At 41.7% G+C, this 25,036-nt stretch overlaps 1 protein-coding gene across 2 annotated transcripts in view; it reads left to right on the forward strand.

The window, feature by feature from the left end:
* The first annotated feature begins 2,120 nt into the window (after positions 1–2,120).
* Positions 2,121–25,036, forward strand: part of gle1 (GLE1 RNA export mediator) — a 35,578-nt gene continuing 12,662 nt past the window's right edge. Inside the window, exons 1-11 of one of the 2 annotated variants that reach the window (XM_078425821.1) lie at positions 2,121–2,307; positions 5,652–5,861; positions 8,357–8,470; positions 12,168–12,316; positions 13,487–13,547; positions 13,927–14,181; positions 14,472–14,682; positions 15,652–15,764; positions 17,572–17,641; positions 19,952–20,094; positions 23,757–23,947. In XM_078425821.1, coding sequence (XP_078281947.1) covers positions 2,209–2,307; positions 5,652–5,861; positions 8,357–8,470; positions 12,168–12,316; positions 13,487–13,547; positions 13,927–14,181; positions 14,472–14,682; positions 15,652–15,764; positions 17,572–17,641; positions 19,952–20,094; positions 23,757–23,947 — 1,616 coding nt within the window. In that variant the 5' untranslated portion in view covers positions 2,121–2,208. Of the gene's footprint in view, positions 2,308–2,332; positions 3,162–5,651; positions 5,862–8,356; positions 8,471–12,167; positions 12,317–13,486; positions 13,548–13,926; positions 14,182–14,471; positions 14,683–15,651; positions 15,765–17,571; positions 17,642–19,951; positions 20,095–23,756; positions 23,948–25,036 lie in introns of those variants that run through there. The other variant, XM_078425820.1, reaches the window with a different exon arrangement.

Raw genomic sequence — 25,036 nt, forward strand, 5'->3', positions numbered from 1 at the left:
AAGGTCATGTTTGACTAATCTTCTTGAATTTTTTGAAGAGGTTACCAGGGAAATTGATAAGGGCAAGGCTGTGGATGTTGTCTATATGGACTTCAGTAAGCCATTTGACAAGGTTCCACATGGAAGGTTGATTAAGAAGGTTAAATCGTTGGGTATTAATAGTGAGGTTGCAAGATGGATTCAACAATGGCTGAATGGGAGATACCAGAGGGTAACGGTTGACAATTGTATGTCAGGTTGGAGGCCAGTGTCTAGTGGAGTGCCCCAAGGATCTGTGTTGGGTCCACTGTTGTTTGTCATTTACATTAATGATCTGGATGATGGTGTGGCAAATTGGATTAGTAAATATGCAGATGATACTAAGATAGGTGGAGTAGTTGATAGTGAGGTAGATTTTCAAAGTCTACAGAGAGACTTGGGCCTTTTGGAAGGGTGGGCTGAAAGATGGCAGATGGAGTTTAATGCTGATAAGTGTGAGGTGCTGCATTTTGGTAGGACAAATCAAAATAGGACGTACAGGGTAAATGGTAGGGAATTGAGGAATGCAGTGGAACAGAGGGATCTGGGAATAACTGTGCATTGTTCCCTGAAGGTGGAATCTCATGTGGATAGGGTGGTGAAGAAGGCGTTTGGTATGCTTGCCTTTATAAATCAGAGCATCGAGTATAGAAGTTGGGATGTAATGTTGAAATTGTACAGGGCATTGGTGAGGCCGAATCTGGAGTATGGTGTGCAGTTCTGGTCGCCAAATTATAGGAAGGATGTCGATAAAATGGAGAGGGTACAGAGGAGATTTACTAGAATGTTGCCTGGGTTTCAGCACTTAGGCTACAGAGAGAGGTTGAACAGGTTGGGTCTTTATTCTTTGGAGCGTAGAAGGTTGAGGGGGGACTTGATAGAGGTTTTTAAAATTTTGAGAGGGACGGACAGAGTTGACGTGGGTAGGCTTTTCCCTTTGAGAGTGGGGAAGATTCCAACAAGGGGACATAGCTTCAGAATTGAGGGACAAAGGTTTAGGGGTAACATGAGGGGGAACTTCTTTACTCAGAGGGTTGTGGCTGTATGGAATGGGCTTCCGGTGGAAGTGGTGGAGGCTGGCTCGATTTTATTATTTAAGAGTAAATTGGATAGGTATATGGATAGGAGGGGATTGGAGGGTTATGGTCTGAGTGCAGGTAGATGAGACTAGGTCAGGGAGAATGGTCGGCGTGGACTGGTAGGGCCGGACAGGCCTGTTTCCATGCTGTAGTTGTTATATGTTGTTATATGTTAACAGCACCCAGTCAGGATCAAATGGAGCTGTGGTGGTGGAGCATTCAATGTTGCACCAATGTGCCACCCAGGTAAGTGTTTATTGGCACTCCTACAATTCTGTATACGTACCTTATTGGACAAATTCAAATGAATAAATGTGGCCCTGTGCAAAATGGGTATAAATGTAAAAGTTAAAATTGGTCAGTAAAAAGTTAATTGAAAGATTACTTTATGTTATTGACTTTGTACTCCAGTCTCTCCAAACCCACCAACTGTGAAATGCCTTCAGGTATGCTTGAATGCATTTCATGAGTGCACCAGACACATTTGCAGGTGAGGAAGAGAGATATCTGCTGGCAGATGGGCAGGGCAGGCAGCATCTATGTAAGGAAATGGACAGTCAATGTTTTGGGTTGACGCACTTCCTCTGGACTGAAAGAACCCGGGTGGTAACAGCCAGCGTAAAGGGTTGCGGGAATAGCTAGCAAGCAAAGGTGGATACAAGTGAGGAGGGGTTGATTGGTGATAAGAGTCTGGTGGGAGGAGAGAAGGGTGGAAAGAGCAACAGAAGCTGGGAGGTAATAAGTGGACAAGTGTAGAGGGATCTGGGCCAAATACAGGCAAATGGGACGAGCTTGGATGGGGCATCTCCATATAAAGATCACTGGCCTATTTAGAACAATTTGGAGTGCTTCCTTGCATTAATATTATGTCTCTTTCACATCAGTTAAGGATTCCGTGCTCATTATATAAACTCCTTAGGAGCCACACATAAAGACAAAATAACCTCTCCTTCCATCCATGCAAAGCCTGCCCTACCTGGTCTCCATGGCGACACGTGGGCGGGCCACAACCCGGAACTGGAAATGGCTGTGGGTCGGATTTTTTAATTGATAGTCGGGGATAAGGCGGTTTTCAGTTGTTTGACCGGAAAGTTGTTTCGTGCGGGAGATCATGCCCGCCGAGGATAAACGCTGGGAGACTTTGCAGGCGCTGCGCAACTCGAAGAAAGGGCGGCTGACCTACGGCACGAGCTGGCTGGAGGACGGGGAGGTGAGTCCGGCCCGGTCCCGGTCCCGGGGTGGCGAGTCCGGTCTGGCCCGGCCCGGCCCCGGGGTGGCGAGTCCGGCCCGGTCCCGGGATGGCGGCCGAGTGGCTCAGCCCTCCCGGCTTCCCGGGCTCGTCCACCCAGGCATCTGTCTCCCGCCTGGGCCCCAACTTCAGCCCCTCCAAGCCTAATTATTAATTTTATTTTTTTGTCACAGAGCAGCATCTGGGGGCCTGGCTTTCCCAAAAAGGGTCCCAACTAGAAAAGTTAGATAGAGCTCTAGGGGCTAGTGGAATCAAGGGATATGGGGAGAAAGAAGCCAGGCACGGGGTATTGATTGGGGACGATCAGCCATGATCACAATGAATGGCGATGCTGGCTCGAAGGGCCGAATGGCCTCCTCCTGCACCTATTTTCTATGTTTCTATGTATCTGCTCACTCCTTCCCCGGATACTGCCTGACCCACTGAGGTCCTTCTGTACTTTGTGTTTTACTGAAAATAGGTTTAGTGTTTAGGTTTATGATTGTCACATGGACCAAGGTGAAGAGAAAGGCATGCTAGACAGTCAAATCATATATTATACACAAATATAATCAAGCCAAACTCGTGCAATAGGGTTGAGCAAAGGAAAAGATACATGGTGCAGAATGGAGTTCTCGGCGTTATAAGGTGACAGTTAGAATATTACTGGAACTAGAAATGCAGCTATATTTATAAATAGAATAGAGATTTAAAGGAGTAGGATGATTGTATCAGATGCCAGCAGATCTTCATCTGGGACCAGCATTGCAAAGAATCGACATATTCCAGATTCCAGCATCTATACTTTCTTGTGTCTTCTAAATTCTGCTTACCTGGTATTACATTTATTGATTTACTGCATTAGTAATTTTTTAATATTTGTGTGTTTATAGGCCTGTTAAGCTGTCCCAAACAAGAATTTCATTATTTTGTTGTTGGTACATGTTAATAATTAAACACTCTTGATTTTACTCTTGACTTGTTTCCTCACACCCCACACATCCCATAGATTTTTAGATTAGTTTAAAGATACAGCATGGAAACAGGGCCGTTTTAGGCTTGCTGAGTCCATGCTGACCTTCAATCACCTGTTCACCCTAGTTCTATGTTGTCCCACTTTCTCATCCCACTATATACATTAGTGACAATTTTAGAGGCCAATTAAGCTGTCTTTGGGATGTGGGAGGAAACCCATGAGGTCACAGGGAGAACATGCAAACTCGAAACAGAAACCAGCCAAGGTCATGATCGGACGTGGGGCTCTGGCGCTGTGAGGCAGTATCCCTATCAGCTGCGCCACTATGCTGCATTCCTTTTTTTCATCCCAATTTCCCTTCAGTTGGAAAGTGAAGTCGGAAAGCTGCAGTAAAGAAAGCTAATGGCATGTTGGCCTTTATGACAAGAGGAGTTGATATAGTAGCAAAGAGGTCCTTCTGCAGTTGTACAAGGCCCTAGTGAGACCGCACCTGGAGTACTGTGTGCAGTTTTCGTCTCCAAATTTGAGGAAGGACATTCTTGCTATTGAGGGCGTGCAGCGTAGGTTCACTAGGTTAATTCCCGAATGGCGGGACTGTTGTATGTTGAAAGACTGGAGCGACTAGGCTTGTATACACTGGAATTTAGAAGGATGAGAGGGGATCTTATTGAAACATATAAGATTATTAAGGAATTGGACACGCTAGAGGCAGGAAACGTTCCCAATGTTGGGGGAGTCCAGAACCAGAACCCCACAGTTTAAGAATAAGGGGTAGGCCATTTAGAATGGAGATGAGGAAAAAGTTTTTCACTCAGAGTTGTAAATCTGTGGAATTCTCTGCCTCAGAAGGCAATGGAGGCCAATTCTCTGGATGCTTTCAAGAGAGGGCTAGATGGAGCTCTTAATGATAGCAGAGTCAGGGGAGAGGGCAGGAACGGGGTACTGATTATGAATGACCAGCCATGATCACATTGAATGGCGGTGCTGGCTCGGTGCCGAATGGCCTACTCCTGCACCTATTGTCTATTGTCAACAAAAAAGAATTGCAGATGTTAACAATTTGAAATAAAAGTAGAAATCGCTGGAAGTACTCAGCAGATCAGGCAGCATATGTGGAAAGAGAAACTGGGTGATGTTTTAATTTGAAGACCCTTATCCAGCCTTTGACTAGATAAGTTGACTCTTTCTCCTAACAGGGATGTTGCCTAATCTGTGGAGTGTTCCAGCATTTTCTCTTTCTTAGCCTACTTTTGGTAGGTTTCCTGTTCCCTTCTGAGCTTCTGTGTTCGATTACCCAAAAGCCTCTCCCCCCCCCCCCCCCCTTTGTTTCAGAGGTTATGGGGAGAAGGCAGGAGAATGGGGTTAGGAGGGAGAGATAGATCAACTATGATTGAATGGTGTAGTAGACTTGATGGGCCTCGTGGGCTAATTCTACTCCTATCACTTATGACCTTTGGAATTCCTTGTCTGGACTGAACAGCCTTCTTTTGCGATGCCCTTTTTTCCCAGGGGTATCTGTTGTGGTCAAATGTTATTATCTTTAGTCAGCATAACAACTTCAACGCATCTGATGCCATTAATATTTTCCATTCCTGAAGTTGAAATCAACAACACGAAATTGCTTCAGTATTCTTCAAACACAGTTCATACAAAATTTTGCTACCTCGATCTGGTTCTACACTACTTCCCACTCGCACATCCCCCCTATCCTTGTGAACCTACTTTGATGAGGGTCTTTGATATTTCAATATATGCACACGGTTTGAATGTGTCTATACTGTACTTCTCTGACATATCTCCATTTATATCACTCGGGCTTTGGCTTGTAGAAATACAGGTACAAGATGAGTGGGTGAAAATTTAAAACTCGGGTGCTCTGAAAGTTCTCACAGAGAATGATGGATCCCAGGAATTTTCTACCCTAGAGGGCTGTGAGGACTAGATCACGGGGTGTGTTTAAAGATGTTTTTTTTGAGAGATCGGGGAACTGACACACATCATCCCTGATCATATTGGGCAGACTTGAGGGACTGATTGTCACATACAAAATATTTAGTGTAGGCCATTGAATACTATATAGATAACCTGGATAGGAATGTGATGCATATTAACAAATCCAATGCTGATGTAAAGATTAAAAAATGTATTTCTTGTTGCTATAATCCTAATAAAATGTGCACCGTGTTATAGACATGAGGTGAAAGCGAATATGTTTTTGAAATAGAGCTGGGTAGATTTAAAAATTGAATGTTCTGCAGGTTCATTGTGCATTTCGGTAAAAGTCTTTCTTGGATCAAGTTATTTCAACGCTCTTAAGTTTTATGTCATTCAATGCCCTATTTTTTTCTAGGATATTTTGGAACAATGCCAATCATCATCCAAGCTTTCTGTAACCTCAGCATGGGTACTGGACCACTTGTCACAACCCGAAACTCAGTCCAATGCCACAGAGAATTTGACATCGCTGGTCAAGTGTCTGGCTGGAAACAGCCAATTGCCAGAGAAGTCTGTTCCTTCTCCAGATCCAAGAACCGAAGAGGAAAATAATAACAATGTGCAGGTTAGTTCCCATTCATTAGTGTCCATTCATTTTTTTCTGTAAATACATAATAATAGATATAGTTGATCACTGACTTTGTTTTACTGAAACACTAACATCCCAGACTTGCCTGACTCTGCTGTACAACTAGAGGATTTTTCAATTTATCATATGGTTGGTACAGAATATGATACAAGGAAAATGGTGGTGGTGGACAGATACCCCTGGGAAAAAAGGGCATCGCAAAAGAAGGCTGTCATTTTGAACACGTTTCATGGTACAGTGATGTGGCTCAATTCTGCTCCTTTGACCTGTAATTGTTGATCATAAGATGCCGTCCCTTTTATCTACCAAGGGAATTCATCTCCACCATCTTGTCTGCAGTCTACATACCACTCCACTCCAATGCTAAGGTGGCACCTGGCGAATTATACTTTGTCCGTAGCTCTCTTGATACAGCAAACTGATTCCCTATACATCACCACTGGTAAATTTAATCATACCAACTTCAGAAACGTACTTCTTGAATGCCACCAGCACCACATATACCATCCTGCCCCACATGGGGTATTAACACTCTACATCACTGCTGCACCACCATCAAGTATGCCTATTGCTCCATCCCTTGCCCTCTGTCTGGCTAGACCGATCATCTGTCAGTGTTGCTCTTGCTGGATTACAGACAGATTGAGGCACATGGAAGAGAGTAATATAGCAGTGGTGTGAGGAGGTTGAGGATGTACTTCAGGATAATCTACATTGCTTGTAATTCGCACACAGGAAAAATAGGTCGGACACCAAAATACTGAGGACACCATCTCCCTTGTGCTCCATTCAGCTCTGATAAATAAGAACACCCATATCAGGATGTTTTTCTATGAGCTCAGCCTTCCATACTAGAATTAGTCATAACATTTCCTCCACCCTAACCCTAAACACTGGTGCTCCTCTGGGCTGTGTGCTCTGTCCCTTGCCCTACTCTGTGTACACCCACGACACTGGCCAAGTGCAGCGCCAACTCGATCATTAACTTTGCCTACAATATTACTGTTATTAGCCAGATCAGCAACAATAACAAGATGGAATTCAGGAAAAAGTGTGAGAACCTTGTGTCAGAACAACAATCTAGCCCTTAACGTCATCCAGGTGAAAGAATTAGTGGGGAGGGGATAGATGTGGACTCAACCCTGTCCTAATGAACAGAGCTGCCTTAATGAACACCCATTCCTTCTATTCAGAAATGCTGCCTGTCCTGCTGAGTTACTCCAGTATTTTGTGTATCTTCGGTGCAAACCAGCACACTGTGGAGATCGTCGGCAGTTTAAAGTTCCTAGGCATCCATGTCACTAGCAACATAACCTGTTTCCATTGCTCTGGTGATTAGGGAAAGCGTATCCGTGTTACATTCTTAGTCATCAAGATGATTCTCGGACATTTCTCTCGGACTTGTCCAGATGTGCTTTAGAATGTATTCTGTTGGGATATATCTCAGCCTGAAATAGCAACTGCTCTGCTCTTAACCATCTGAATCTGCAAAGAATGTTGAACACTGCTTGTCACTTCTTTCCATTAGGCCCATTTTCAGGATGTGTTGCATCAGGAAGACTAGAAGTATCTTCAAGGGTGCCTGCTACCCTGGCAATTCCTTTTCCCCCCTCTTTTACCTTCTGGGAGAAGGTACTGGTGCTGAAAACCTGTTCAGACTTGATTGACCTTCCCCCGGGGTATCAGATTCTTGAACCAATCTCCTCGTTCATCCTTCCTGAAAATGCTGCCACATATTCCTGCTCTTAACTCTACCTCATTCAGTTATTCCATAATTGTGCTTAGTTTTATCTTTGTACTACTTCAGGTCACACTATAATCTTCACAGCATTCTACTGGTTCATCATTGGGCTTATTGGGACCCAGTCGCATTTGCACCGTGGGACCCTGGAATTTTTGGACTGTGACGCTATTGGACATGTAGAATTAGAATTACACTGCACCCTAATGTATATGAAAATACACTAATCTGAATCTGAGCTAACTTTGTTGAATCTCGCAACTTCCACTCTTCACATTTGCTACGTTCATTCAAAATTCTGCTGTCTTTCTCACTGCAATTCTTTTCTGTACACACTCTTTTACAGTTGGTTCTGCTCTGCTAAAACGTTAAAAGTTCTATCTTTGTTTTCAGATCCTTCTTTCTGCCTTGCCCTACTCCACTCTTTGGCCTTTTGCAGCCCTAAGATCAATTCGTTTTTTGCACAAATATAATTGTATTTCCCCTATCATTGGCAGCTGTACCTTCAGCTGCCTCAGTCTTTATCCCTGAATTTCTCTCTCTCCTTTCAGCTGCTGCTTTGAATTTCCTCACATTTCTCAAGTTGTCTTGAATCCTCCCATTGAAAATGGTCAACGTTGAATTTTGTTTAACATTTCTGTGAAGTTCCCTGAGATGTTTCATATATGTCATGTGAAAAGTTTTTCAGGAACAATTTCCTTATATTCATTTTATTCCTCTCTGTTTTTAGCAATTGGTTGAGGAATTGACTCCAGATCGCGCACTTCTGCTGCTTTCTCCCGAAGCCACTCAGATCGAGGGTTATGTTAAAATGTATGAGGCAGTCCACAAAATTAAGGGCCAGGTGAGACATGGAACATAAAAATATTGTCTGTGTTTTAAGGTTATGAAAGTCTGGGCAAGTACGGTGGTTTGTGTTCTACTAGTACTGGGGATGCTGCTAGGCTATTTAAGTGGTCAATTTCTGGACACTTAGACTACCTGTGAATATCAGACAAATAACATTTGAAAAAGGTGAAGGAGGAGGTCATATTGTCCTTTAAGGCTTCCTATTTATTAATAGGATTCTACCTGCTATTCCACCTCCACATTCAAATCTAGAATGCTGAGAACTATATTCTGCACTCTGTATCTTCCCCTTTGCTCTACTATTGTATTAGAGTTTGAGGTGATTATATTTATGTATAGTATCTGACCTGAAATGAAGGTAAAGCAGTATACATGGCTTTAGCAAGGCTTTTGACTATGGTCCTGCATAGTAGGCTGACTCAGAAAATTAAGGCACATCAAATCCAAAATTTACTTGATGATAGGCACAGGGAAATGGTCAAGGGTTGTTTCCCTTACTAATAACCAATGGTGTACTGCAGGGATTGGTGCTGGGATCTTGTGTTTGGCATGCACATGTCTGGGTTTTGATAGTAAGTTTGCTGAATCACTAAGATAGGTGGAATTATGGATAGTGAGGATGGTTGCCTAAGGTTAGAGGGCAAACGATCAGCTGTAAAGTTGGATGGAGTGCCGGCAGATGTAATTTAATTTAGACAAGTGTGAGGTAATGTATTTTGGGTCATCTAATACTGGCAGGAAATGTACTGTTTATGGCAGGGCGTTTGGAACCATTGATGTACAGGGGGTTCTAGGGATGCTACTTCATAACTCCTTGAAAGTGCTGCCACGAGAGGACAGTTTAGCTTGTTTGTCTTCACAGGTATGGGTATTGAGTGCAAGAGCTGGGACCTCAAATTGCTATTGAATAAGATATTGGTTTGGTTACACTTGGAAAATGGTGCACCGTTCTGGTCACCTCGCTTGAGAAAGGATATGGTAGAGTCAGAATGAGTGCAGAATTGAGTCACCAGGATAGTTACAAGGAAAGGTTGGGTTGAATAGAATTGTTGTTACTGGAGATTTGAGGCTGAGGAGTGATCTTAGAGGTTTATAAAATTGAGGGGCATAGATGGCCAGTCCTTTCCCAAAGATAGGGGGATCTAAAACTAGAGGTCATGGGTTTTGGTGAGGGGGATGGGTGGGGGGGGGGGGTGAGAGTGTCAAGTTTTCCACAAGGGTTGGTGAGCACATGGAACAAGCTGCCAGAAGAAGTGGTAGAGGCAGGTACAATTACAGCATGTAAAGGACATTTGTGCAGTTGCATGATTACGAAAGGAATTGAGGAATATGGTTCAAATGCAGGAAAATGGGATTAATGTAGGTGGGCATATCGGTCGGCATGGGTGAGTTTGGTTGAAGGGCCTGGTTCTGTGCAGTACAACTCTGACTCAAATTCGTGAAGATTATCTTCAAATATTGTCCCAAGGTGAAAGATACTGGGCTGGGGGGACGACAAAACATGGAGTGGCAGAGATGTGCAGAACAATAATGGCACTTTCTGCCCACCATATCCATGCTGGACCATTTTGCCCATTTAACGTATCACATTTGCCTGCTTTAGACCAATAGCTATGCCTTGTCTATTCAAGTGTCTGTCGAAACATCTCTTAATCCGATTCCACTACTTATTCTGGCAGCACGATCCAGATATCAACTACTCTGTATGTAAAAGAATTCCCCTCAAATCCACTTTTAAATTCCTTCCTTTCACTTTAATCCTATGTCCTCTTGTTATTAATTCCCCTACCATAGGAAAAAGATTCTGATAATCCACCCTATCTATGCCTCTTATAAAGTTATATCCCTCTAATCAAATCATCCCTCTTTCTGCTTTCTCCTTAACCATTTCCCTATGCTCTGCTTCATAATGTTTTGATTTATAAACTGGGTGGAAGCATGTTCATGAGGGTTATTGTTGTAACCTGTTTGATAATTGCTTCACGTCCCCCTAGCCATTGATGCTCTGAATACCATTCCAACTGTATCTCGGTGCTCTGGTAACAAATTTAACCCATGCCTGCAAGCCTCATAAACGATTATAACCTTGTAAGTTTGCTAACTGCAGAGCTGAGAGCCAGAATAATTTACAGTCTTGGTAAATGAACTGATTTCCTAAATTTGACTGCCAAATTTTGTGTGCTTTTATTTTCTCATAATCTTTTGTTTGTTTGTTTGTTTTTATGTTTTGTTTGCTCTGTAAAGCGTCTTTGAGTATCCTGAAAAGCGCTATATAAATTAAATGTATTATTATTATTATTATTTGTCTTTATAAGATGGCCAATTAGTTAAAAGCATAGCTGGAAAATGTCTTTTTAATTCCCTCGAAGGAAGTCGGTGTATGGCTGAATTTTTCATACCATCACAACGTGATCTATGGCTTTTTATTGTCCGAGTATTTTTAAATTACATTGGATAGGAGAAGATCATGGTATACTCTCCTTTGTCCATCAGGCATGATGTGCAGACATTTGAAAACTCATACCTCCAGATTCGGGAACAGTTTCTTCCCAGCTGTTATCAGGCAACTGAACTGTCCACTCATCAGCTAGAGTGCAGTCCTGACCTCCCATCTACCTCATTGGAGACCTTTGAGCTATCTTTAATTGAACTTTATCGGACATCAATATTATATCTGCACTAAATGTCGTACCATTATCCTTTATCTATACACTGCGGATGTCTTAATTGTGTTTATAGTCTAGTATTTGACTGGATAGCACGCAAATAAAAGCCTTTCCATTATCTCCGTACACGTGACAATAATAAACTAAACTAAATCTGTCACTGATGCTTCAAAGAGTCAGCATTGTATGTTTAGAATGAATGCCTAGCTGAATGAATTGTTTTCTGGCTACTCTCTTTTGTCTCAAGAGCCACCAAGGCGAATTGCCCCATTTAAACTTGGTTGAAATCAGTTTTTTTCAAACTGTTCTAGTTTATGTAGGTTGTGCTGCACCATTGAAAGGGATGAGGCATTGCTAACTGTCTAATGTCTTATGTCACTGCTTAAATGTGTTGAATGTACTGCAACAGGCCAGTCAGCAAAATGGATTTGCTAGCATTTGCGCTCAACTTGAACAGTGTGTAAATAATGAAAAAAAAACTTGTCGCTTTACTAAAACAGAACTTTTACATGGTAAAAGTGATGCGTCTTTCTACCCCACGGTAGACAGCAGAGGTGCTTGAACTTTTCATTTGGATATGTGTGTCCCACATTTCTAAGAAGCTATATTACTGCATGGGTCAAAGGGATTTCATTTTCTCAGGTATTGTGGACAGTCATAATTACATTGTCAAATGTTTTTGTAGGGGTGGTGTGGATCAATCTGATCGCACAATAAAATGGAGCACAATTCAAATTTTTTTTTTTTAAACCTTTTGAAATAAAAATAGGGATGGATCCAGTTTTAGATATTCATATTAATTATTTAAAATTGAGATTACGTGTGCAGTACTAATGAATCGACTAACACTTCCTCTCTCAACCAAAAGCAGGTTAATCAGTCGTTGATCATCATTTTTTCTTTTTGTGAAATTTTAAATGTGCATTCGGCTAATGCCTTTCCTTGGTGATAAAAGTGACTGTATTTCAATAGTATTCCGTGAACCCTGAAGGATTTGATAACGTGGAATTTAATTATATCTCTCAGGCCGAACTGAAGCATCGCCAGGAACTTCAACAGAAAATTGTTCATGATCTCTCGACATCATCCACAGAACAAATGAAACGCTTTGAAGAATCCCTGGAGCTGAAGCAGCGGCAGGAATACGAGGAGATGCGGGACATGATGGAGAAAGGGTAAGAAAATTGAAGGGTATGGGATATGCTTTTTTGTTGCTTTAGACAAATAACTAAACCGGCCACTCTTCATAAACCTCAATAATGAACCACACATTTAATGAATGAAAATAACCCTAAGGTGACTTGTACTGCAGTGTTTACCCTAACGGGCCGAAAGACAATCCCAGCAAAGCGTCGTGGAGCGCAAACAGGGCAGAGTGAAATACGTAGGACACTTCTGACCATCCACTGCATCCTGACCTGTCCCCAGACGTCTCGACTATGTCTTTCTGCTGGAACCCGATAGGCCAGGACGAGAGAATGAGGGCGAAGATCTGCGCAACTCCCCCTCACTTAAATCCTCACCTTTTACTTTGCAAAAATTTCAAAACACCTGTTTTCGCTTTTTTATTATAGGGTATTGTGTGTAGATTGATGATTAAAATTATTTTTTTTAATCCATTTTAAAATAAGGCTGTAACATAGCAAAATGTGGAAAAGGTGAGTCCCTATGTCTTCTCTCGCAAGGGACTGAATTTCATCCCTCACCAGCAGAGCTACCCCACCGCCTCTGCCCACCTGCCTGTCCTTTCTATAGGATGTGTAACCCTGAATATAAAGTTCCCAGGCCCGATCCTCCTGCAGCCACGTCTCTGTAATCCCCACAATGTCATATCTACCAACCTCTAACTGAGCTTCAAGCTCATCTACTTTACTTCTTGTACTTCGCGCTGAAATTGCCTGCTCATGTGGTGGAAACAAGATGGGACAATTTCTGCAGTGACGATTTCCTTCAGTAAATTTATATCACTTTTGTTCTTGGGGACATAACAACTTCAGATTCTGATGTTAATGATATCTTTCTAGTTTTATTACTTATGAGAAATAACAAGTCTGCTTTTAATAATGAAAGACAATAGATATGCTTAAATCAGATTGTCTTAATTTTAAGTTGATCAGTTACATTTCTTTGTTTAATATTCTGATGTTAGGTTGACGATTTGTTTAGACCACCATAACTGTGACTTTGATTAGTTCCAGTCCTGCTGATATTTTAGTCCTTTTTTGGCCTGTGCACAGATGCAAGCCAAATCTAAAACTTTTCCTATTGCTTTGGCGAGGAGTTGTGGGCGAAAGGGAGCAAAATGATTTTGCATTTGAAACCAAAACAAAACATTTCCTTTGTAGATCCCTTGAAGCTCGAGGACGTCAAGAAAAGTTAAAAGAAGAACACCGGCGTAAAGCTAAGGTGAATAATAGATGACATAGTGCAAAGTGGGGTTGTTGGCGAGGCGCCAATAATTATAATCAAAGCTGGGAAATAATCAATAGGGTGATTCTTGTGATTAGGAGCTCTAGAGCTAGGGTGCATGGATATAAGATTTAATGAGAGAAAATTTGGAAAGAGATCAGGGAATGCTTTTTGAAGATTTGCATACATGTGCATAGTATTTTTTTGTAATTCGCGGCACTGAAAAAGCTTTTTAAACCTAATCAGTTCACACAATCTGTTTTAATTTTAATGCGCGCTTTCTCCCATCTTTCCTCATGTTGCATGCATCATAACTTTCCATTCCATCCTGGCTGCTGCCTCACAATTCAATGTCCTTTTTTCCTGTTTTGTGTAGAATATGAATCTGAAACTACGAGAAGCCGAGCAGCAGCGGCTCCGACAGAAGGAGTTGGAGTGTCAGAGGCAAGCAGAAAGCCGAGATCGACTGCGCAGGTTGAATGCGATCCAGGCAGAAGTGTTACATCTGAACATGCAGATTGAGCCCTACTTGAAACAGAAGGACCTTGTGGGACTGGACCTCTCGGAATACAGTAATCGTGGCAATCAACTTTGCAGCCTGGTGTCAGGAGTTATTAAGCTCACATCAGAGGTGTGTGTGTGTGTGTGGCATGAATGGGCATGAAGTGTAGATGGAGTTAATGGTGAGAAGTCTGGTCTGTGTGTATTGGGCTACATCTCCAACTCTGCACTTTCTTGCGGCTTTGGGCAGAGCTGTTCCCACTAAGAAACCTTGGGTGTGTGAGGAAATGTCAGGGACGGGAAAAAGTAGAGTCGTCTGTGTCAGTGCAGACTCTGAAAATTGCCAAGAGCAGGAAAGTAAGCATATTACTTGCATTGTGAATGCCCATATTTTAAAAAGTATTAATTTGCTCTTTGTAGGGTGGCTTGCTACAACAGGAGGACATGCCCAATGCAGAGAAAGCCCTGCTGCAAATGAGAGCGCTGATAGCCGCAATGCATGAGAAAATTGCTGCTGTAGCAGCAGAGAAGAAGAGGATAAAAGAAGAGGAGGAGAAAGCACTTCAGAAAAAACAAGAAGTCAAAACTGAAATAGCACCACCAGCTCCTCAACGGAAGCCCACTCATGAAGGTATTGTAGTGTTTGTATTTGTGACAAATCTATTTTTGGTTATTCACATGGTGGTATTGCAAGGGTGATTTTGCAGAGAAATGCATGGAAATGTGACCCCAGCGTTCCACGCATGAACTGCTTTTGAAGCAAATAATATTGTTCTTGTGACTGTTTTATCTGAGGTGGCAAGTGCTCATTGGTTTGGAACATAAGACGTTTGGAACTCGTGCTGAAACCCCTTCAATACGAGGGAGGAAAGAAATGGTTTAGAGATAAATGTCAAGCTAAAAGAACTCTGTAAAATGGGTTTCTAAAACTTGGTTCCTCTGCATTTAAATTCAGCTGCCTAAGAAAGACGTGCTGCATATGAGGCAAGAACAACCAGTTTTTGGATTTGTCTCATCTTTTTCCCATTGGAGTTTGTTTTGGTGAAGTATTTAACCTGAAATGTGAAAACCATTCTCAAATCTTTGTCCCTCTCAGCTAAGAGTTCCCTTTGCTCTGCACAGTCATTGGCAAGAGTGACTGAATCTGTCCGGTTGTCACAGAAATCTGTTTCTTGCCAACAAGTAGCTATCAGACTTCTGAAAGATCTTCCCATTAACCACAGCGTTGCCAGGATCTTCTAACCTCTCTCATTGTGGATATTGGATTTTTTCCTTTGGAACTCTAATGCTACAATGCTGTAAAGCCATATTCTGCACTCTGGTATTTTCTTTGCTCTACCTGTTGTACTTGTGTATGGGTTGATTGTATTTATATGCAGTATTACCCAATTTTATTGAATAGTGCACAAACAAAAGCTTTCATTGTATCTCAGTACATGTGACAATAATAAAACAATGCTAATAAGTGTGGTTGTGTTATTTAGGTAATATTTAAGTAATTTGTATATGATTTATTACAACAGTACAAACAAGTTAAAATTTGTGGAAACAAGCAATTAATTCAAATCTAATTTAATTTGCATAATCTTTTTCTATATAGGGCTACAATTAAAGGCGGATTCAAGCACTTTGCAATGGTATCAACGGTTGCAGGATATCTGTGGTCAATGTGCAGCATCCATTAATGATCTCAACAACAGCAAGGATAGTAAGGTAAAATAATATTAAAAGCTTTTGAAGTAAATTGTAATCATTTTACTTCCAGGCAATCTTTGCGCTAACGTTGTCAACATAGTTCACTTTTCAATGGAAATCTCTCCATCTGGCCTCATTTAGACTTTATGGAGGGAAGTGAGCTTCAGATTTCATTTGCATTTTGAAGAGAAAGCCGATGGTTACAGTTGGGTGATAATTGATCGCAATTTTAATCCTGGAAGGTACAATTGATTCTCCTTTCTACAGTGGGTAGGAGTTTTGGCAGGCTATAAATCATTGCATTATGGCATACATGATTCTCTACTGTACCTTTTTATGTAACTGAACAAGGAATTATCTAAATAATTTCAGCAAAGTATCCTATCATTACAACTGTCTATAATCTAGCTCTTGACATTGTGTGTGCCATGCACAAAGTGCAGTCTAGTTATTTAACTTGACTCATCTGATAAATGTCTAACTTTAGAAAAAGAGCAGCAGGTATGTGGGAGCACCATTATTTGTGGGGTTTCATCCAAGTCGTACACCATTTTGACTGAGAAATGTGTGGCAAATCCTTCATTGTTGCTACATCTAAATCCTGAAAACCCCATCTAACCAGATTGTAGAATCCAATGATTAGGAGAATCTGGTTCATGAAGGTGACTTACCACCACATTCTCAAGGATAATTAGGAATGTGTGATACATTTTGGTCTTGCTTATGAAAACCACAATCTGAAAAATTAATAGAAAATACCAAATCTGTTTAACTTGGCTGGAAAATGATCCAGGATGGGGAGGAATCTGCCTAACAGACAGGAAGTGACACAGCTGGCGTCCTGGTGCCATCTCAACAACCTGAAGCTCAATGCTCTTAAGACAGTGGAACTGGTTGTAGACTTTAGGAGAGCTTCCCCCCCCCCCCCCCCACTCACCATCAACAACACCACAGTCACATCTGTGGAGTCATTTAAGTTCCTTGGAACCATCATCTCCAGGGACCTCTCCCTCTCCTGTCTCCCCCCCTCTCTCTCTCTCTCTCTCTACCCTCTCTCTCTCTCTCTCTCTCCCCCTTCTCTTTCCCCACCCCCTCTCTCTCTCTCTTCCCCCCTCTCTCTCTCCACAGTCTAAAAGACCCAACAGAGGATGTACTTCCTGCAGCAGCTGAGGAAACCCAATCTGCCACAGGCAATGATGGTCCAATTCTATACTGCCATCGTGAAGTCCATCCTCTCCTTCTCCATCATGGTCTGGTTTGGCTCAGCCACCAAGCATGACATCCGGAGGCTGCAACGAATCGTTCGATCAGCTGAGAAGGTTGTTGGCTGCAACCTTCCCCCCATTAACAAACTGTACACTGCAAGGGCCAGGAAGCGAGCGGGCAGGATCATCTCTGACCCCTCTCACCTTGGCCACAAACTCTTTGAAGCACTTCCCTCAGGAAAGTGACTCCGGACTGTCAAAGCAACCACAGCTAGACATAAAAACAGCTTTTTTCCCGCGAGTAGTAGCTCTACTCAATAACCAAAAGTCTGTCGTCTCTTTTTGCTGTGGTTTATTTCACGCACATGTTTAAACCATAATATTGTATTCTTAATGTTTTCATGTTTTATGCATTATTCTTAATTGTTTACTGTATGTTCGTGTTGTTACTTGCGAGTGGAGCACCAAGGCACATTCCTTGTATGTGTACATACTTGGCCAATAACTCATTCATGCAAAATTAATGCTTGTAGGCAATGTTACACGAGATCAATATAAGTAAATAATATTTCCCATTTAAGTTATTATGCACTCAGAAAAGTTTGTACTTGTGTTTCTAGGTTAAGAAGATTAAAATGGATCTTCAAAAGACAGCAACCATTCCCGTTGGTCAAATCTCTTCTGTCGCAGGTAAATGAAAAAAAAAGCTTACATTTTTGTTTTTCAATTTAATAATGCCATAATTTATCTGTTCTTCTACAATTTTCCCCTTCCTTTAATTTCTCCTGCCATGTTCCATCCTACATAAATTTTGACCTCATGGTCTCATACTAATCATTTGCTCTGTTTAGGGTTTTCTCCCATTGCCTCCCAAATCTATTGAAGTTTATGATTACTTGCTGGAGCATGGTTGCAGAAAAATGCATTGCTCTTGAAAATTTTATTACATTGTGAGTCTTGGTCGTCTTGGGTCATTAGGTGGGGAGGAGATGGTTATGGAGTGGTGCCAGAAACGCAAATAAAAACAGAAAATGGTGGAAACTCTAAACAGGAGAGATAGCATCTGCAGAAAAAGAGTTGTTGAAGAGTGCTTAGTTAATTACAATTGGAGAATATATATCTGGTATTATTTTGAACGTTAAGGGTGTTTTTAAAAAAAAATCCTGGGTTAAAATGTATCTCTCAGTTAACATCATTGAAATAGATGGTTTGATAAAAAAAGATTATAGATTACTGAACTAGCATAATATCAAGAATTAGATGGAACCTGGGGAAATAATAAGCTTTATCTGAAGATCCAGAATGGTATGTAAAGATCTCTACTCTGGGTGAACTATTAGTTTTGTGATACTGTAGACCAAAGAAGGGTAAGAAGGCAGACAAAAATAAACAAAACTGGAAATAGTATTACACTCAAGCCAGTGGTTAATATCAGGTTGCATTGATCTTAATTTTTGTTGGCTTTGCTTTAAGCTAGAGTTTTGATTGTTGTGTTGGTTTAACACCATCAAGCCACTCAGCAACAAATGCATTCTGTGGTTGTTGGAGCAAGGTTCCCAAGCCTGGTTAATATCTTGGACTTTCACATTCATATGATGTCCAAATATTTTTAATAGTCGGTAAATTTATTTTTGAAATGCAGTCATTTGTAATGACTTCAATTTTTTGTACACCAGCATCTGCAGTGCTTTGTGTCTCTATCTCAATCAATCTGGTACCTGGTCTCTTTTAGATGAAAAGTTAAACTAAAGTCCAATCTGCTTTTCACAGGATGGATTGATGATACAGATTGGGGTCCACTAATCAGCATGAACATGGTGGTCATGTGATAGGAGCAGAAGTAGTCCATTTGGCCCAGCAAGTTTACCCTGCCATTCAATCATGGCAAGTTTACACTGCCATTCAATCATGACTGATCTAATTCTCCCTCCTAATCCCATTCTCCTGCCATCTCCCCCTAACCCCTGACACCCATACTAATCAAGAATCTGTCTATCTCTGTCTTAAAAAATATCCATTAACTTGGTCCCCACAACCTTTGGTGGCAAAGAATTCCACAGATTCACCACCCTCTGACTAAAGAAATTCCTCTTCGTCTCCTTTCGAAAGGATCGTCCTTTAGTTCTGAGGCTAGGTCCTCTAGTCCGAGACACTCCCACTGGTGGAAACATCTTCTCCACATCTACTTTATCCAAGCCTTTCACTATTCCATAAGTTTCACTGAATGGCCTGTTCCCATGCCCTGACTATATGATGAAATCCCACTTGTCCAATAGTTATCCTTTAATGAAAACACTAAAAAAAATATTGATAATTTCTCACTGCCATTTGTAGGACTTCTCTGTGTAGATTAGGCTGCTAAATTTGAATTTTAATGGTATTACATTTCAAAAGTACATCATCGGATGCAAGATGTCCTTGGGATGTGAAGGCGGTTGTTTAAATGCAAGTCTGTCTTTTGACATTTGTTCCAGCCAGAGACTTTTCTGTTCATCATTACAATTTAGTTTCTGCTTTTATATTCTGTGGCGAGTGGTCTGTAATTTATTTCCTTTACCATGTCATCAAACTTTCCAGCCTCTCCAACACAATGTAAAGTACTGTTTTGCTTGAGACACATGGCACATGAGACTTCCTTTGGGATTTATTTGTGGAAATCAGGGCAGTTCTCTCTCAATAATGTTTGTACAGAAGTAGAAGTGCAAACTGGGGTCATTTAAACAACTCAATGAGGGGGAGGGTGAAGAAGCATGAACAGATTAGATGGCCAAATTCCCTTTGCCTATCTGTCTTGTGCAATGAGTGAGCATCAGTGACATACAGATGTGGACTGGAATTGGATTCGTTTTGAAGTAAATGTAAAATTTTGATCGATGTATTATTTTCTGTTGAATTACATTTGTGAAAATACTGCATCATTTTACTTTTGCTGAAATACAAAAGAAATGTCATATAATTTTTGCACTCTTTTTGTACCCCTCACCTGTCTTCATCACCAAGCATCTCACCTGCGGGAAATCTTTGACAAGATCAATAACCTCCTCCTGGGCAAGCAAATATCATTAGGTGGGAAGATGGTGTCGATTGCTCAACACCCACAAGGTCAGGAGTTCGTCTATTACAAACTGGCAGAAAAATTTGTGGTGAGCAATTAAAATTAATGCCTGTAATATGATGGTGTAATGTCAAAACAAGGACTTGCTATGTGCGCTAAAATATATGGAAAAGAAAAAAGAAATTGTGTAGCACCCTTTTATGACCCATTGATATCCTTGGGCAGCATGGTGTCACAGTGGTAGAGATGCTGCCTAATGCACCAGAGACGCGGTTTGATTCTGACAATGGGTGCTGTCTGTATGGAGATTGTACATCCTCCCCGTGACTGCATGGGTTTTCTCTTGGTACTCCGGTTTCCTCCCACACTCCAAAGACGTGCAGGTTTGTAGGTTAATTGGCTTCAGTAAAGATTGTAAATGATCCCTAGTGTTAGGATAGTGCTAGTGGATGGGGATCACTGGTCAGTGCAGACTGGGTGGGCCGAAAGGCCAGTTTCCACGCTGTGTCTCTAAACTAAACTTATTAATTAGCATAATTAGCACAGATGCCGATGTCAGAAGATCTTTCAGGCGGATGAACTCTCGGAAAGTGCCTGGACCTGATGGTATACCCGGTCGAGTTCTCAAAACTTGTGCAGACCAACTGGCTGGGGGTTTTGTGGACATTTTCAACCTCTCGCTACTGAGGCCTGAGGTTCCCACCTGTTTTAAGGAGGGCATCAATACCAGTACCCAAGAAGAGTAAGGTGACATGCCTCAACGACTATCGACTAGTGGCACTAACGTCTGTGGTGATGAAGTGCTTTGAGAGGTTGGTTATGGTGGATATCAACTCCTACCTCAACAAGAACCTCAACCCACTACAGGTTGCCTACCGTCACAACAGGTCAACGGAGGATGCGATCTCACTGGCTCTCCATACCGCACTGGACAACGTGGACAATAAAAACACTTGCGTCAGGCTGTTGTTTATGGACTACAGCTCGTGTTCAAATACCAGCAACCCCTCCAAGCTGGTTACCAAGCCCACGGAACTGGGTCTCTGTGCACCCTCTGTAATTGGATCCTCGACTTCCTCATCCACAGACCACAGTCTGTTCGAATTGGCAGAAATACTTCTTGTTCATTAACAATCAGTACGGGAGCACCTCAAGGCTGCGCACTCAGCCCGCTGCTCTACTCAATCTATACTCATGACTGTATAGCCGGACATAGTGCGAACTCCATCTTCAAGTTTGCCGACGACACCACCGTTGTTGGACAAATTACAGATGGTGATGGTCAGAGTACAGAAGTGAGATCGACCGATTGACCAAATGGTGCCAGCACAACAACCTCGCTCTCAATATCAGTAAAACCAATGAACTGATTGTGGACTTTGGAAGTGGAAGGATGAGGACCCACAATCTTGTTTATATCAATGGCGTCGATGGTGGAGAGAGTCAAAAACTTCAAATTCCTGGGCGTGCATATTTCCAAAGATCTTTCCTGGACCCAGCACACTGATGCAATTATAAATAAAGCACATCAACGCCTCTTGATTAAGGAGATTCGGTAGGTAAAGTAGAGAGCATATTGATCGGTTGCATCGTGGCCTGGTTCAGCAACTTGAACATCCAGGAGTGGAAAAGACTGCCCAGTCCATCACCGGCTCCGACCTCCCCACCATCGAAGGGATTTATCCGAGTCGCTGCCTCAAAAAGGCAGCCAGCATCATCAAAGACCCACATCATCCTGGCTACACACTTATTTCACCACTGCCATCAGGAAGAAGGTACAGGAGCCAGAAAACTGTAACGTCCAGGTTCAGGAATAGCTTCTTCCCTACAGCCATCAGGCTATTAAACACTACAACCTCAAATAAGCTGTGAACTACAATAGACTATTATTATTGCACTACTATTGTTTGTTTTGTGTGTGTGTGTGTGTGTGTGTATATATATATATATTTTATATATATTATATATATATATATATATATGTCTGTGTGTGTGTGTGTGTGTGTGTGCGTGTATACTTGTGAGTATGTGTATACACTGAAATTTCTGTTTCTCTCATTTATCATATTGTTTACAGTGTACTATGTTTACATATTCTGTTGTGCTGCAGCAAGCAAGAATTTAATTGTTCTATCTGGGACATATGACAATAAAACACGACTCTTGGCTCTTGATTCTCTTGATATTTGTAGTAAAGCTTCTCGAAGTCATGAGAAATTAAGATGATGTTCAGAAGTGTGATTGCTATTCATTGTACCAGAAGAGTTTTTGTTTCAGTGATAATTAAGTTAACTATCTTTTTATTTTTCTTCCCATTCTTAATACTTCATTTAACTGGAGTGTCCAAAGGAGATGGAAAGGATACTATTTCTTGACTTCCAGTTAATGGTTTTTAAATTAATGGTTTTTGCTTCTCATTCCTCTCTCTGTCGTTTTGGAGTTTTGTTATTCTTTAAAGCCAAAAGCAAATGCCTATTTTTCTGTTTTGAGAATCTCATCATCTGCAAAATGGAGGCATACTTCCCTGTGTATCTATAAAGCATTAATTGCATACAAAACTCCCAGAGGGATAATGAGAGATTCATTTTAACTAAATGCAATAGAGAAGAGCAAATATTAGTCGCAGAGCTATACAGTAAGGAAACAGGTCCTTTGGCCCAACTTGTCTATGCTGAATACGATATGTACCTGAAATAGGGCTGATATCCCTCTGAACCTCATTATCCATGTACCTGTCCATATGTACATATAAAATTCTTAAAAGGATTGGATAGGCTAGATGCAAGAAAAATGTTCCCGATGTTGGGGGAGTCCAGAACCAGGGGGTCACAGTTTAAGAATAAGGGATAGGCCATTTAGGACTGAGATGAGGAAATGTTTTTCACCCAGAGAGTTGTGAATCTGTGGAATTATCTGCCACAGAAGGCAGTGGAGGCCAATTCAGTGGATATCTTCAAGAGAGTTAGATTTAGCTCTTGGGGCTAAAGGAATCGAGGGATATGAGGAAAGAGCAGGAACAGGGTACTGATTTTGGATGATCAGCCATGATCATATTGAATGGCGGTGCTGGCTCGAAGGGCTGAATGGCCTACTCCTGAACCTGTTTTTCTATGTTTCTGTCCAAACGTGTTTTAAATGTTGTAATTGTAATTAACATGCATTCCATCATGTTGTTGTACGATGCAGCAGAGTAGGTCATTGATCCTAAGATGGCTTTAAATTGCTGGAGTAACTCAGCGGGACAGGCAGCATTTCTGGAGAGAAGGAATGGGTGACGTTTTGGGTCGAGACCCTTCTTCAGACGGGTCTTCTTCGAGACCTGTCGCGACCTGAAACGTCACCCATTTCTTATCTCCCTGTCCTGCTGAGTTACTCCAGCATTTGTGTCTATCTTTGATTTAAACCAGCATCTGCAGTTCCTTCCTACACAGATCATTGAACCTGTTGCGCCACAGCTAACTCTATCTCTTCACTCCCACTCGTCTGTTATTTGTTCTCCTTGGCCATGTATTTTTTCAATTGAAGTAAAAAGGTGCTTTTGCAATTTCTTCTACAAGCCGTTTGAACATTCCATTCCATAATACAAAAAAAGGTTGATTCTATGCCATCTGTTATAAATACACGGTGCAAAAGAACCCATCCCAAATTTTTTGGTGTTTGGGTTGGGTATAAAATGTAATTGATTTTAATTGGAAAGCCATAAGTACAGTGTGCTCTGATTCTAATGTTGCTTTATTTCATTATTTGCAGAAACAAGGGGAGGAGGAGGTTGCATCTCACCATGAAGCTGCATTTCCAATAGCAGTGGTTGCTTCAGGGATTTGGGAGACTCACCCGAAGGTTGGCGATATTTTCTTGGCCCACTTGCACCGAAAGTGTCCTTATGCAGTCCCGTTTTTCCCTTCATGGAAAGATGGGTTACCAAAGGAAGAATACCAAAGGTAGAAGCCCCCAAACAACATTATACCCTCAAAACTGCAAGCATAACTGATCTGATTTCTGCTGTCTGCCAGGTGGTTATTCATCGCCGTTGTTTTAGTGCTTCTAACCCATTAACTACAATTACAAGCTACTTTAATTAGCTGTCGCGCTGTGGCTTTTGTAAATACCTTTATGTTGTCGTAAATACCTTTCTATGTTGTCTGAAGAAGGGTTTCGACCCGAAACGTCACCCATTCCTTCTCTCCCGAGATGCTGCCTGACCTGCTGAGTTACTCCAGCATTTTGTGAATAAATACCTTTCTATGTTGGTCTTTTTCCATTTTCGAAAAAGATATTGATTTATGTATTGCAATTGATTTGATAAAAGTTGGGTTGCCATGTAACAGCTGTAGAAACTTTGTGTTCACTAGTATGTTGCTGGGATTAGAATGTATTAGCTTTCATGGGGAGATTGAGCAAACTTGGATTGTTTTCTCGGGGGGGGGGGGGATACTTGATAAGGTATATAAAATTCTGATTGCTATTGATAGGGTAGATGGTCTTAAATGCAGAGTGGATATGTCAAATACCACAAGGCATAGGTTTTTGACGAGGCTAAATATTAAAGGAGATATGCAAGGCATTTGTTTCCATAGACAGAGTGGTATGTGCTTGGAACACGATAGCAAGCGAGGTGGTAGAAGCGGATATAATTGCAACGAAAGAAGCATTTAGACAGGCACATGAACAGACTGGGAATAGAAGGATTCAACTCTTGTGTCGGCAAATGGGATTAGTTTAGCAAAAAAACAGACTGCTGGAGGAACTCAGTGGGCCAAGCAAGGTCTGTAGAGAGAAATGGACAGCTGACAGTTTGGGTTGGGACCCTTCAGACTGGAGGGGGAGGGGAGAAAGGGCGACAGAAGGAGAGCTCGACATCATCTTGAAACTCCTTGAGGTGCGAGTGCAGGGCTATCAAGGTAAGGCCTCCGCTGAGGACCGTATCAGAAAGGGCGAATGCAGGGAGGGATGGTGAAGAAATGACCGGGGCTGGGGCTGGCACAAGACAATTGCAGGTGGATGGTGGCTCAGAGGAAAGCGGGGTGTGG

This window comes from Rhinoraja longicauda, chromosome 31 (genome assembly GCF_053455715.1).
Source record: "Rhinoraja longicauda isolate Sanriku21f chromosome 31, sRhiLon1.1, whole genome shotgun sequence".
In the NCBI taxonomy this organism is placed as follows: Eukaryota; Metazoa; Chordata; class Chondrichthyes; order Rajiformes; family Arhynchobatidae; genus Rhinoraja; species Rhinoraja longicauda.